The sequence below is a fragment of the Branchiostoma belcheri genome, unplaced genomic scaffold (genome assembly GCF_001625305.1).
Source record: "Branchiostoma belcheri isolate BF01 breed outbred unplaced genomic scaffold, Haploidv18h27 scaffold36, whole genome shotgun sequence".
Taxonomy (NCBI): Eukaryota; Metazoa; Chordata; class Leptocardii; order Amphioxiformes; family Branchiostomatidae; genus Branchiostoma; species Branchiostoma belcheri.
The window spans coordinates 1,724,282-1,735,664 of NW_017803976.1; the positions used below are offsets into that span (position 1 = coordinate 1,724,282).

At 38.5% G+C, this 11,383-nt stretch overlaps 1 protein-coding gene across 4 annotated transcripts in view; it reads left to right on the forward strand.

Moving 5' to 3' along the window:
• Positions 1-11,383, forward strand: part of LOC109476089 (F-BAR domain only protein 2-like) — a 59,991-nt gene that overhangs the window by 8,870 nt on the left and 39,738 nt on the right. For all 4 annotated transcript variants that reach the window (XM_019776951.1, XM_019776954.1, XM_019776953.1 and 1 more), the window contains exons 2-9: positions 4,025-4,116; positions 4,871-4,945; positions 7,549-7,690; positions 8,901-8,972; positions 9,217-9,297; positions 9,628-9,652; positions 10,287-10,366; positions 11,147-11,245. In XM_019776951.1, coding sequence (XP_019632510.1) covers positions 4,025-4,116; positions 4,871-4,945; positions 7,549-7,690; positions 8,901-8,972; positions 9,217-9,297; positions 9,628-9,652; positions 10,287-10,366; positions 11,147-11,245 — 666 coding nt within the window. The remainder of the gene's footprint in view (positions 1-4,024; positions 4,117-4,870; positions 4,946-7,548; positions 7,691-8,900; positions 8,973-9,216; positions 9,298-9,627; positions 9,653-10,286; positions 10,367-11,146; positions 11,246-11,383) is intronic.

Genomic DNA, 11,383 nt, shown 5'->3' on the forward strand with positions numbered 1-11,383 from the left:
CACACACACACACACACACACACACACACACACACACACACACACACACACACACACACACGCACACAGACGCGCCAAAAACAATACCTTCCATTTCATGGAGGTAATAAAAATCCAGAATCAACTGCAAAATGCTCATATTTTGCCCTGAACAGTTGAAAACAGACCTTTTCATCCTACATGTAGTTACAGTTATTCCATCTTTCAATGCAATGGTATCATTAAAAGTTCAAAATTCATTGTTTAAATTTTGAACCAGCCTGGTGTGTTGACTTCATGGCTCCTATCGTACCATTTTGGGCCATAATACGATGCCTAGGCCTGTTTTTATTTTATTTTTTTTTCACCCGCCCGCTCCATTATTTTTCTAGAAAAATCCGTTAACCAAGAAATTAAATTGGTGTGGCCTAGTTGGTAAAATACATGATGAAGAAAAATAAACTGTTTTCCAACTCAAAAAGAAATTTACTCACTGAGCTATTCAGTCAAAAATTTCTGATCTGGTGAGTTAATTTCTTTTTGAGTTGGAGAACATTCATTTTTCTTCATCTAAATCTAGATCTTCTAATTACCTGAAATCCCCAGTAGTCAAAAATTTGCACTGCAAAATGATGTACATATGTACTACTCACTGCTTTAACGCCCCCACCAAAGTCAGGTACCCATTTTAGAGGGCCTGTAAGGGGGGGTCCCGACAACACTCTACGCTGAATTCGGAAACCTCTCGATTACGCTTTACAATAAATTCCAAGTGGCTACAATGCATTACGTAGAATTAAAACGGCGAATACGCTCTACGTGAAATGCGCCAATTATGCTGTACGTTAAATCAGAGTGGTCCGTCTACGCTCTACGTTGAAGTGAAATGGCCGATTACGCTCTACTGAAAAGGGCATGCGGGCCCCCATTTTACACCTGAGCTGTGTGAAGTGCCTTTCCCAAGGACAAAACATCGACATGTAGCCATGAAATGATGAATGCCACGATTCATTGAACTCTTGTCTTGATCTAGCCTAGCCACTAGTACTTGGCCATTTGACATTTGACACCACATATTAAGAATAGAAATAATCTTGGAAAAAACATCTGTGTTATGGTCACTGAATACTAGTAGTACTTTGATCAGTAAATGGTTGGCATCATGAAACATCATCTTGATTTGCAGAAGCCCAGACGGATCAATGCTTTACATAATGTACATCTGCAGGACACCCCTACTGTGACCCCAGAAATAGTCGTCTGGGTTTTCATCATCTCAGTAGTGTTCGCTCCATCCACTTAATCAGGTCACATGGGAAGGGCTTAGCGTTTAAACAGGGCTCCAAATTTATTTTTGGCAATGTCTCAGGGAGGAGCCTAATGGTACAGTATTGTGTGCAGTTTGCAAGAATTCTAGGAATGGTACAGGCATTTTGTCCACAGGAATGGAATGTCCACAGGCATGTCTCTGACCCACATCTATTCCCACATTCCTGGAAACCCTTGGGAAGACTTGTCTGCCCCAGATGGCCCTACTTTCTGTGACCCCAGGGCTTGTTCACTGTACACTCGGGAGGAATGCACTGTATCTGTCTAGATTTAATGCCAGTGCCATGCAAACAATAACCCTAACAGCAACCACCGTTGCCATGGCAATGTACGTTTTCATTGCCAATCTTGTTGGGAAGTTGCACAGGTACACCCAACCTAAAAAACTGGGTGCACAAAAATTTTTTGGGATGCACCATAATATAGGATGAAATATGTAGAATATCAGCAAAAACTACTTATGTTTCATAATTCTAAAGGAAAGTACTATAAGAATGATTTTATTATTTTTTTGAGACTTATAAGTTGTTAATATTATTGATAATAATATTCTGTATACTGCTATACATTTAACAATTGCACAGTACGTTTATTGATTTTTTGAAAACCAGTAATTTTTTTCAACTTCGTGTGAAAAAAATTGACAAATCATCGACGTGAAGACGTTTATAAACGCGTATTGTAGCGAGAAACTTGTCATTTTCGGGCCGGTTTTTGCAATCACCGAGTGCATAAATTCGTCTGAATGTTCTATTGTCATGGGTGGTGCTTATCAAAATACGAAATATTAAATGCTCTTTTTTTTTGTCTATTTAAATTCCTAATTGCAAATAACAGTTAAAGATTTGTGCATATATCAGTAAGGGCGCATTTTAGTACAAGAGACACAGGTTACCCGTCAATTTTGGTAATTTTCCGGGGGGTACGTTTATTCCGGGGGTATGTTTATTTGATTTTGAAGATTTGTCCGGGGGGTACGTTTATTCCGGGGGGTATGTTTATTCGGCAGATGAGAGTACATATGCAAACCTACAAAAATATTGAAGCCACGGAAAAAAATTGGGTGCACAGCTCCAACTTTGGGTGCACTAAGGTGCACTCAGTATTTCTAGCCCTGGTTTAACGGATTGTATGTCTGTGTAGAGTAGCATGTCGGCAGAACGTACTGCACCTGCACGAAACCCGTAATGTATTGTATATAGCATTTAGGCAGAATGTCTCATATAAGGTTGTATTCGCTCGTATAAGGTTAGCATTTCGACAGCAGTTTCCAAATGTTATGTCGGAAAGAATATCCTCTGCAACAGGCAAAATTCTGATGCAACGTTGACCAAAAACCCAACGAAAAACGCAAAAATACGGGGTTCTGCGCAGGCGCAGTACGTTTTGCCGACGTGCTATGTAGAGTCAACCTGGCAGTGTGGTGTGGGCTTCCATACATTAGGCCACACCAATTTAATTTGTTGGTTCTCGGATTTTTTTCAGAAAAAATATGAAGCGACAGGGCGAAAAAAAATAAAAATAAAAACAGGTCTAGGCATCCTATTATAGCCCCAAATGCTACAATATGAGCCATGAAGTCAACAAAAAAGGCTGGGTTAAAATTTAAAGTATAAATTTTGAACTTTTAATCAAACCACTGCATTGATAGATGGAAAAAACTGTAACAGCTAGGAAGAAAAGGAATTTCCTCAACTGTTGGGGGCAAAATATGAGCATTTTTGAGTTGATTCAGAACCAGAATCTTTTTTTTTTTTTTTTCAAATCAGAAAAAAATGAAGAGGCGAATCCGAGAACCAACAAATTAAATTGGTGTGGCCTTATGAGGCTTTTATTCCAGGTGTACATGACTTTGTACTAGCCTTAAAAGGAACCATAAAGTTGAATGACTTTTGAAGACAATTCCATCAATCATGATCATGTGAATTATGCATTCCCAATTGGAATTATGCAGTGTCAGCAATATCAGCTTTTAAAGGCCTCTAAAACTGAACATTAGGCTAGAGATGCATGTTTTATACAGGTTTTGCACAAAACCTTTCTTCCAATGCCCTTTACTAGTAAATTATTCAGAGGTGTTAATAAGTCCCCCTAACTGTAACACCTGGTACTGAGCTGTTATCACACAGAATATACGTCAATATACAATGTATATGAAAATGACATCATCAAAAAGACTGACATATTTTGTACACTTCAGATTAGCTGGAAACTAAAGGATTAAAAAATGCCCTGCGAGTTTATTCCTTGTTTCTATAATCTCATTTTTTTATCTCCATATCTTATACTTTCTGTCTGGCTAATTTATTTAATTGCTACCACAAACATTTGTGTCCATAATATCACCAGGGTCCATAATATCACCACCTTGAGAAACAGTGTGCTTAAAGATATTTTTACTGCAACATACTTTTGGTATGCACTCCTTCACACCTCAAATGTACATACCTAGGGTATGTTGCAGTAAAAATATCTTTAAGTTTAAGCACACTGTTTCTCAAGGTGGCGATATTATGGACCCTGATGATATTATGGACACAGATGTTACAAGTATGGAAGGGTTTTGTCTTTTGAATGTTTAGTAGTATTTGAGTATTACATGTAGTTACTGTAGAACTACAGTGAGCTAAGGCAAAATACATACAAATGTATCCAATTTGTAGAATATTGATTTTCTTAAATGTTCAATGTTTTTTGTGTGTGTTTTTTTTTACAGGGGGAGAAAAACAATGGTTTTGATGTGGTGTACCATAACATGAAACATGGACAGATCTCAGTCAAGGAGATGGTGGAATATCTACGAGAAAGGTCAGATTTATCTTGATGATAGTCTGTAGGAACAGAACTAAGGCCACACCAATTTAATTTCTTGGTTAACGGATTCGCCAGCTGCATTTTTTTCTGATATGCAAATAAAAATAAAAATTCAGAATCAACTGCAAAATGCTCATATTTTGCCATGAACAGTTGAAAACAGTCCTTTTCATCCTACCTGTAGTTGTTACAGTTATTCCATCTTTCAATGCAATGGTATCATTAAAAGTTCAAAATTCATTGTTTAAATTTTGAACCAGCCGATGGTACAATTTTGGGCCATAATACATGTAGGATGTCTAGGCCTGTTTTTATTTATTTATTTTTTTCGCCCGCCCGCTCCATTATTTTTCTTGAAAATCCGTTAAACAAGAAATTAAATTGGTGTGGCCTAAGTAAAAGTTTATTTAATAATTTAGGATCATTTTATTTGCCATTTTTGCACCTTTCTATCATACAATTTAGGCTTGGAATAATCATGTAGCTTTCTGTGAATGACTTCATCATGTTGGCAAGAGACTTTATTGAAGTGAACAACCCACTAGTTAACAGTATAACACTACATTGTACATTGTAACAATCGTGCAGCTTTCCAAAATGTACATGTAAGCAGCTGCATGGAAGTGGCTTGTAAGCCAAAAACAGGAAGTTCATGCTATGATGTGAAGTTTAATTTTGGAATTTGACTTCTAGAATATGTTGTGTGAAAAATTCATCATGTTTTTCATGAAATTATTTTTGTGTGCAGTGCCAGTGTCCAGGAGTTGAACTCCAAGTCCTGGAACAAGCTGGCCAAGCAAGCTGCTAACAGCAGTCAACAAGGGTGAGTATTCTAAATAATGTATATACATGTATAGAATACAACACGGGGTATTCCGTATTGCCCGAGGTATCGGCCCGACTGCCGCAGGCCGGAGGGCGATCCGACTCGCGGGAGGGCCGGGACCGAGGGCGATGCGGAATACACCGTGTTGTATTTTATTTATGTCATACCCACCCAAGAAAACACGCCTTTCAATGCAAGATGAGCCAAAAGTTGGTGCCACTAAACCCTAAAATGCAACAACATCAATTCCAACGTCTGGATTCTGTATTCGAATTTTCGAAAGGGGCACAAGCGGGTAGGGCGAAACGCGTTTGAATCGTTTTATGGAAGCCATGGAAGCGTTCGATAACGGGTTACGGACCGGGCCGTACCGTTAAGTACGGCCTGGTCCGGAACCCGTTATCGAACGTTATCGCGGCCCGGGTATGATATAAATCTGTATACTATATGTGACCATTGCACGCTGCATTTTCAAAACAGAAAGTTGAAAGAAGGTGTATTTTAACCTTTATTTCAAATCTACAGAATCTATTCCAGCATCACTGTATCAGTAGTCCCGAGTGCAAATGTGGGCATCCAAATGAGACACCAGAACACTATCTATTACATTGCAAATTTTATAATACTGAAAGGACCAAATGTTGTTATCCATATCTTGCCTTCATCTTGAAAACATACTTCCTTCCGACCCACTCAATGTAAACGACGCCACATTATGTACTTTACTTCTTACAGGTAGCCCCTCCCTCCCATACCCTACTAACTGCCGTATCTTTGATATTGTGTTTAACTACATTTGTATATCCACCACTCTGGAAGATTTGACCAATCTCAATAATGTTATGCTAGGTATTGGTGCGCCAGCCACTTTCATTTTATGTTAATGCTATACTTTATGTAATTTTTATGTTTTCATTTGTATTATGTTTTATGAGCAGCGGATTTACATAAGCACAACAAGTGCTTCCTATCCAATGCCCAAAAATCCATGTGAATAAAATATAAAAAAAATCTACAGAAAGATTTGTGTACTCGAAGCTTAGGCCCAGTTCAATAGGATACTTGTAGCAATGTCAATATTTCTGTTTCACACTCAACAGTCATTTGCAAATCATGTGTGTAAAGAACCAAAGTGAGAACTTTGTGTTTTGGTGTGCTATGTCACCATTAAAAAAGTGCCCCCTGTCAATTCAGAGTAGAAGTGCAACCAGTGGTAGTGACAAATATGTCTGATTTTCTCTCCTATTCCAAAGTGAGAAGTCTGTGTGCATGGGTGTGCTTGGTGTGTTTTGATGTGCTAGGTCACCAATCATTATTTAGTGCCCCCTGTCATCAATTCGCACCAATACAAAGTCAAAACCATGTCAATACAAAGAAAGACAAACTGGAAAGGGTGCAGAATCAAGCTGCAAGATTCTGTATGAACAACTATGAAAGAGGTGCTAGTGTCACGGAAATGAAAAGAAACCTACATTGGGCCCCACAGGAAGACAGAAGAAAGATGTCCAGACTGTGCATGATGTACAAAATGACTAATAAACTGGTGGACATCCCAACTACTAATTACCTAATACCATCCCAAAAGAGAACAAGAAATAGCCATGCTTTCAAGTACCAGAGTTATCAACCAAGGATTGAGGCGTTCAAGAATTCATTCTTTCCTAGAACTATCGCAGAGTGGAACTCACTGTCACCAAGTACAGTAGGGGCATTGTCAATAGATAGCTTTAAACAATGTCTAGAGCTAGAAGTTCAAGGGTTAGGTGTAACAAGTCGATCGGTGTAATATAGCCAGCTGCCGCTGCACCGCGTGCCTGCGAAGCTGATGTGTTAAGCTTAAGGTGTCCTCCCTGGCTAATTTGGCATTTTAGCTTTCTATCATTTTCTCACAAAGAAATTTAGAAAGAACTGTAGTTGTACTGAATATTGATACCTGGGTACAAAAGGGTTAAGAATATGATTTTTTGGACCATATGGATGACGTCATCACATTTTATTGCCCCAAATGTAATTATCTTTAAAGTTATAATACAGCACTTTGGTACAAGTAACTGAAATAAAAGTATGATTTTCATCTGCATAATGGTCAAAGCTACAAACGTACGTTTGCACAAATTGATATCTACTAATCATTCGTAGTTATTAGAGAATAACCTAATTACCTAATTAAAATTTAGTTATTCTGATCTCTAATAACTACGGGTAATTAGTAGATATCAATTTGTGCAAACGTACGTTTGTAGCTTTGACCATTATGCAGATGAAAATCATACTTTTATTTCAGTTACTTGTACCAAAGTGCTATATTATAACTTTAAAAATAATTACATTTGGGGCAATAAAATGTGATGACGTCATCCATATGGTCCCAAAAATCATATTCTTAACCCTTTTGTACCCAGGTATCAATATTCAGTACAACTATAGTTCTTTCTAAATTTCTTTGTGAGAAAACGATGGAAAGCTAAAATGCCAAATTAGCCAGGGAGGACACCTTAAAGGCGGTTATACCGGCAATACCAATACAGATACAGAATTCAGGGTAGAAGTGCAACCAGTTTCAGCATGAGAAACATGTCCTATCTTCCCCCCTGTACCAGGACGTTCTCTCCCGTGTGGCAGATCATCCGTATGATGAATGAGAAGATGGCTACCGTGTACACTGAGCTGGTGCACAGGCTACAGGAGGTGGCCAAGGAACTACAGAAGTACGGCGAGGAACAGCGCAACAAACACAAGTCTGTAAGTCATGCTGTACAGCTCAGAAAAATTTACCAGTACAGTCAAACCTGCCAAGGAGACCACAGTCTTCAAGCAAGCCATCTGTCCATGGTGACCGCTTTTTCTCGGTCCCAAATATTTTCCCCATTGACACAAGCATTAAGCAACCTGTCCAAGGTGACCACCTGGTCAACGCGACCACCCTGAGTTGGGTCCGCTCAAGCCTGATACCTGCCCATGATGACCACATCATTTTTGATCATGTTGATTAATGATGATAACTAATGAGAAATCATGGAGAAACCAGCCAGTTTTCCTTGTATGATGTTTTTGTTCGAGGTAAATTGTTCCATGTGCCACCCTCCCCACATGCATTTACAGCATTTGACATTAGAATATCTTGACTTGGAAACCATTCATGTCTCAGTCATGTTGTGAGGTGACCCTCTTCAAGGAGACCACCTGTCCAAGGTGACCACTTTTCTTTGGTCCCCTGGGTGGCCGGCTTGGACAGGTTTGACTGTGTTGAAACTCAGAAATATTAGAAATAGATTGCATAATAGCAATCCAAAAGTTAACGCCTTCTGTAATAAACAAGAGGTACACATTTGCTATATTCGTGCTCGAAAAGTAAGGACCTCTGTCTACTGGCCCTACATGTACATGTACCTAGGCTGTCATGTTGTATTGAAATCATTAGGTACAGTATAGTAGGGACACCACCAGGCACCTTGTAATGTGACATAATCCGAAACAATGCAGGACTCAAAATTTAGGTGGTCCAATAGCCACTGACCACTAAAATTTAGGCTGGGACACTAAAAATTTGGGACACTTTTGGGACAATAGAAAAATAATCAACATCAGAATGTCAGCCCTTGTCTATCAGGCACACGTCCCAGCTTTTGGATCCAGGAAAGTCCCCCCGAATTTCCTGTCCACTCTGCAATTATAGTGCACCTGGGAGTGAACATACATGTAAGCAAAATAAAGTTGACTTCAGGTTGAAGTCATAGACTTATACAATACTTCCCAAAAAACAGGTTGGGACAGTTCATCCTCACTTTAGGACAATTGAAATTTATTTTTGGGACAGTGCTGGGACAATAGGAAGAAATGTTAATTTTGAGGCCTGACAATGGCCCATACATGTACAATGTACATGTAGCTGGTGATCAAGCCACTGCTTTACACAAATGGGTTAACTTTACTAATTTTTGTACTTTTTCAGGTAAAAGAAGAAGTCCAACCTACAGCAGACGTGGTCACAAGTTTCCAGGGCACAACAGCTGCTGTCCTCAAGGTGATGCCTTCTTATGTGTGACCTGAACTTCTAACAACATGGAAAGCCATATCATTTGCAGAATTCCACATGTTTTCCTCACATTTTCCTCTATGTATGTTCACTGTAGCAAAGATAAGGGAGAATTTAGTAATAGTTATTGGTATTGCTTATTGATTTCCAGAATAATGTTGGTCGTAGTTTGTTGCTGTGAAACTAAAAGTCAGGTACTGGTATAATGTAGAAATTACTTTTGTTTTCTTAGGCAAAAGAAAACTACAACACAAGATGTCTTGAGTACGAGAGGTTAAAGAGAGAAGGAGCTAGTCCAAAGGAAGTAGAGAAGGTAAGATGGCAACATTTTGGGGCATGGCACATCAATTGAAATTTTGTTGTTGAAATTTTTTTGCTATTTGCCTTTGCCAATTGTATTAAGTACCATCTGGTACATCACTAAAGACAACACTAAATACATAACTAATGTTTGGATCAATATAATGTTTTCTAGGAATTATACAGAAACCCACAGCATTCATATTTCAAAGTTTGAAATTTTACCCTTACATGACTAGACAAGATAGTGATAGTGAGTGTGAGTGATGACATTGTGTATATTGTGACTTTCTGGTCATTAGTGTCACTTACAACTTGTGCCTTTTGTCTTATTTCTTTACAGGCAGAGGCGAAGTTTACAAAAGCAAGTAAGTTTCACCTGTTCTTTGTTGCTATTTGTCCTAAGAATAATTGTAAAACTTTGTCTTTTTGTTGGTTTATGTAAGATTGTATTAAAAAATAATGCAAAGCAAGTATCCAGGAAAGTATATGGAAAGTAATGAATTTTGTCTGACTATTAATATTAGTCATATAAGATGAACCATAACTTGATGAACAATTTTACTACTTAGTCAGTTATAGTGCTGCATACCGGTTCGCTGGACTTGGATCCGGACTTGTAACAATGTTTAGGTTCAAGTCCAAAAAAACCTAAAAGTCAAGAACTGAGTCCGGACTCATTACCATAAAAGACCATTTCACATTACCCCTTTTCTTTCCAAACCACCTAAAACCTTCCGTAGATTGCAAAATCTTTGCTGCAAAATGAAGAAAACATTGCATCGTCAAGTACCGGCCTCCATGTTATGTGGCCAAAGTTTCAACCAGACAACATTGCAAGGTTGCCAACATGCAATTTTGTATATGCCATGGGTTTAGGTCTGGAACTGAACCTAAACCTCTGGACTTGAATCAGGACCTGAACCTAAATGTGGGTTTACGTATGCATCACTAGTCAGTTATTGGTACTCTTTCCCTCACCCCTGTTTTTCATCCTTACAGAGGAAGACTACACACAACTAGTTGAAAAGTACGAGAACACTAGAGTAGATTTTACCAAGAAAATGACAGACACAAGCAATGTAAGTATGAACATGCTCTGCAAAAATGATCTACAATGAATAGCACTTATTATAGTTTTGTCTGATGCTGTTGTAGATACAAGTTATTAAGTTTATCTGTGATAGATTTTGTATCTTGTCATGTTAGTCCTGTGCCTTAATTTTGTACCTTTATTATGTGTTATTGCTTTTAGATATATCGGAAATCTAGAGATCTATTATTATTATTATTATATTAGGCCACGCTGCATTAATTTTATGGATGACATCCGCGTGCGCATTGATTTTCGCCTGTCGCCCTCAAAAAAAAAAAAAAAAAGATCACGTCCACCGAGGCTCTGGCCTGGCTCTAGGCCTGGGTAGTCCATGGTAGTCAGCGACAAAACGGAGCCGAGCACCCAGGCTATCGAAATCGAAACTCCGCGACTCAAGAACTCAGTACATAAGTACAGTACCGATTCATAAATGCCGCAAAAAGCCAGCATGTGCCGGCTTGTCGTATACGTTGCTAAGTACTGCCGCGAATTCACAATACCAGCTTTGTATTCCTGTGGTTTATATTATTAGTAGCATTTTTATTTTCGCCGGAATTTTTTTTTTTATTCGACCGCGCACACTAGTTTGGGGGTCTTCAGAGGATGTCATCCATAAAATTAAATCGGTGTGGCCTTAGTATTATTTATTTGGCCAGTTGCTAATTCGCTAAGTTGCTAAGCTTAACTGACAAGTAGAACTATATAATTGAACCTTCATACCAGCATAGTTTTTGTGACTTTTAACTGTGATATTTTCCAATTTCAGCAATTTCAAGAAATAGAAGAAATCCACCTTAGTTATATGTTTGACATCATCGCAAAATACGCCCAGTGTTTCCACCATGCACACTTCACTATAATGCAGGTAAAGCCAAGAAGAGTTCATCCAGTGTCAGTGTATATTGTTGGCTTCTTTGAGGAATGCAACTTGTTGTTTTGGTTCCTAAGTAAGGCCATGTTGATTTGATTATATGGATGACATCCTCCGGGAACCCCAAAACTG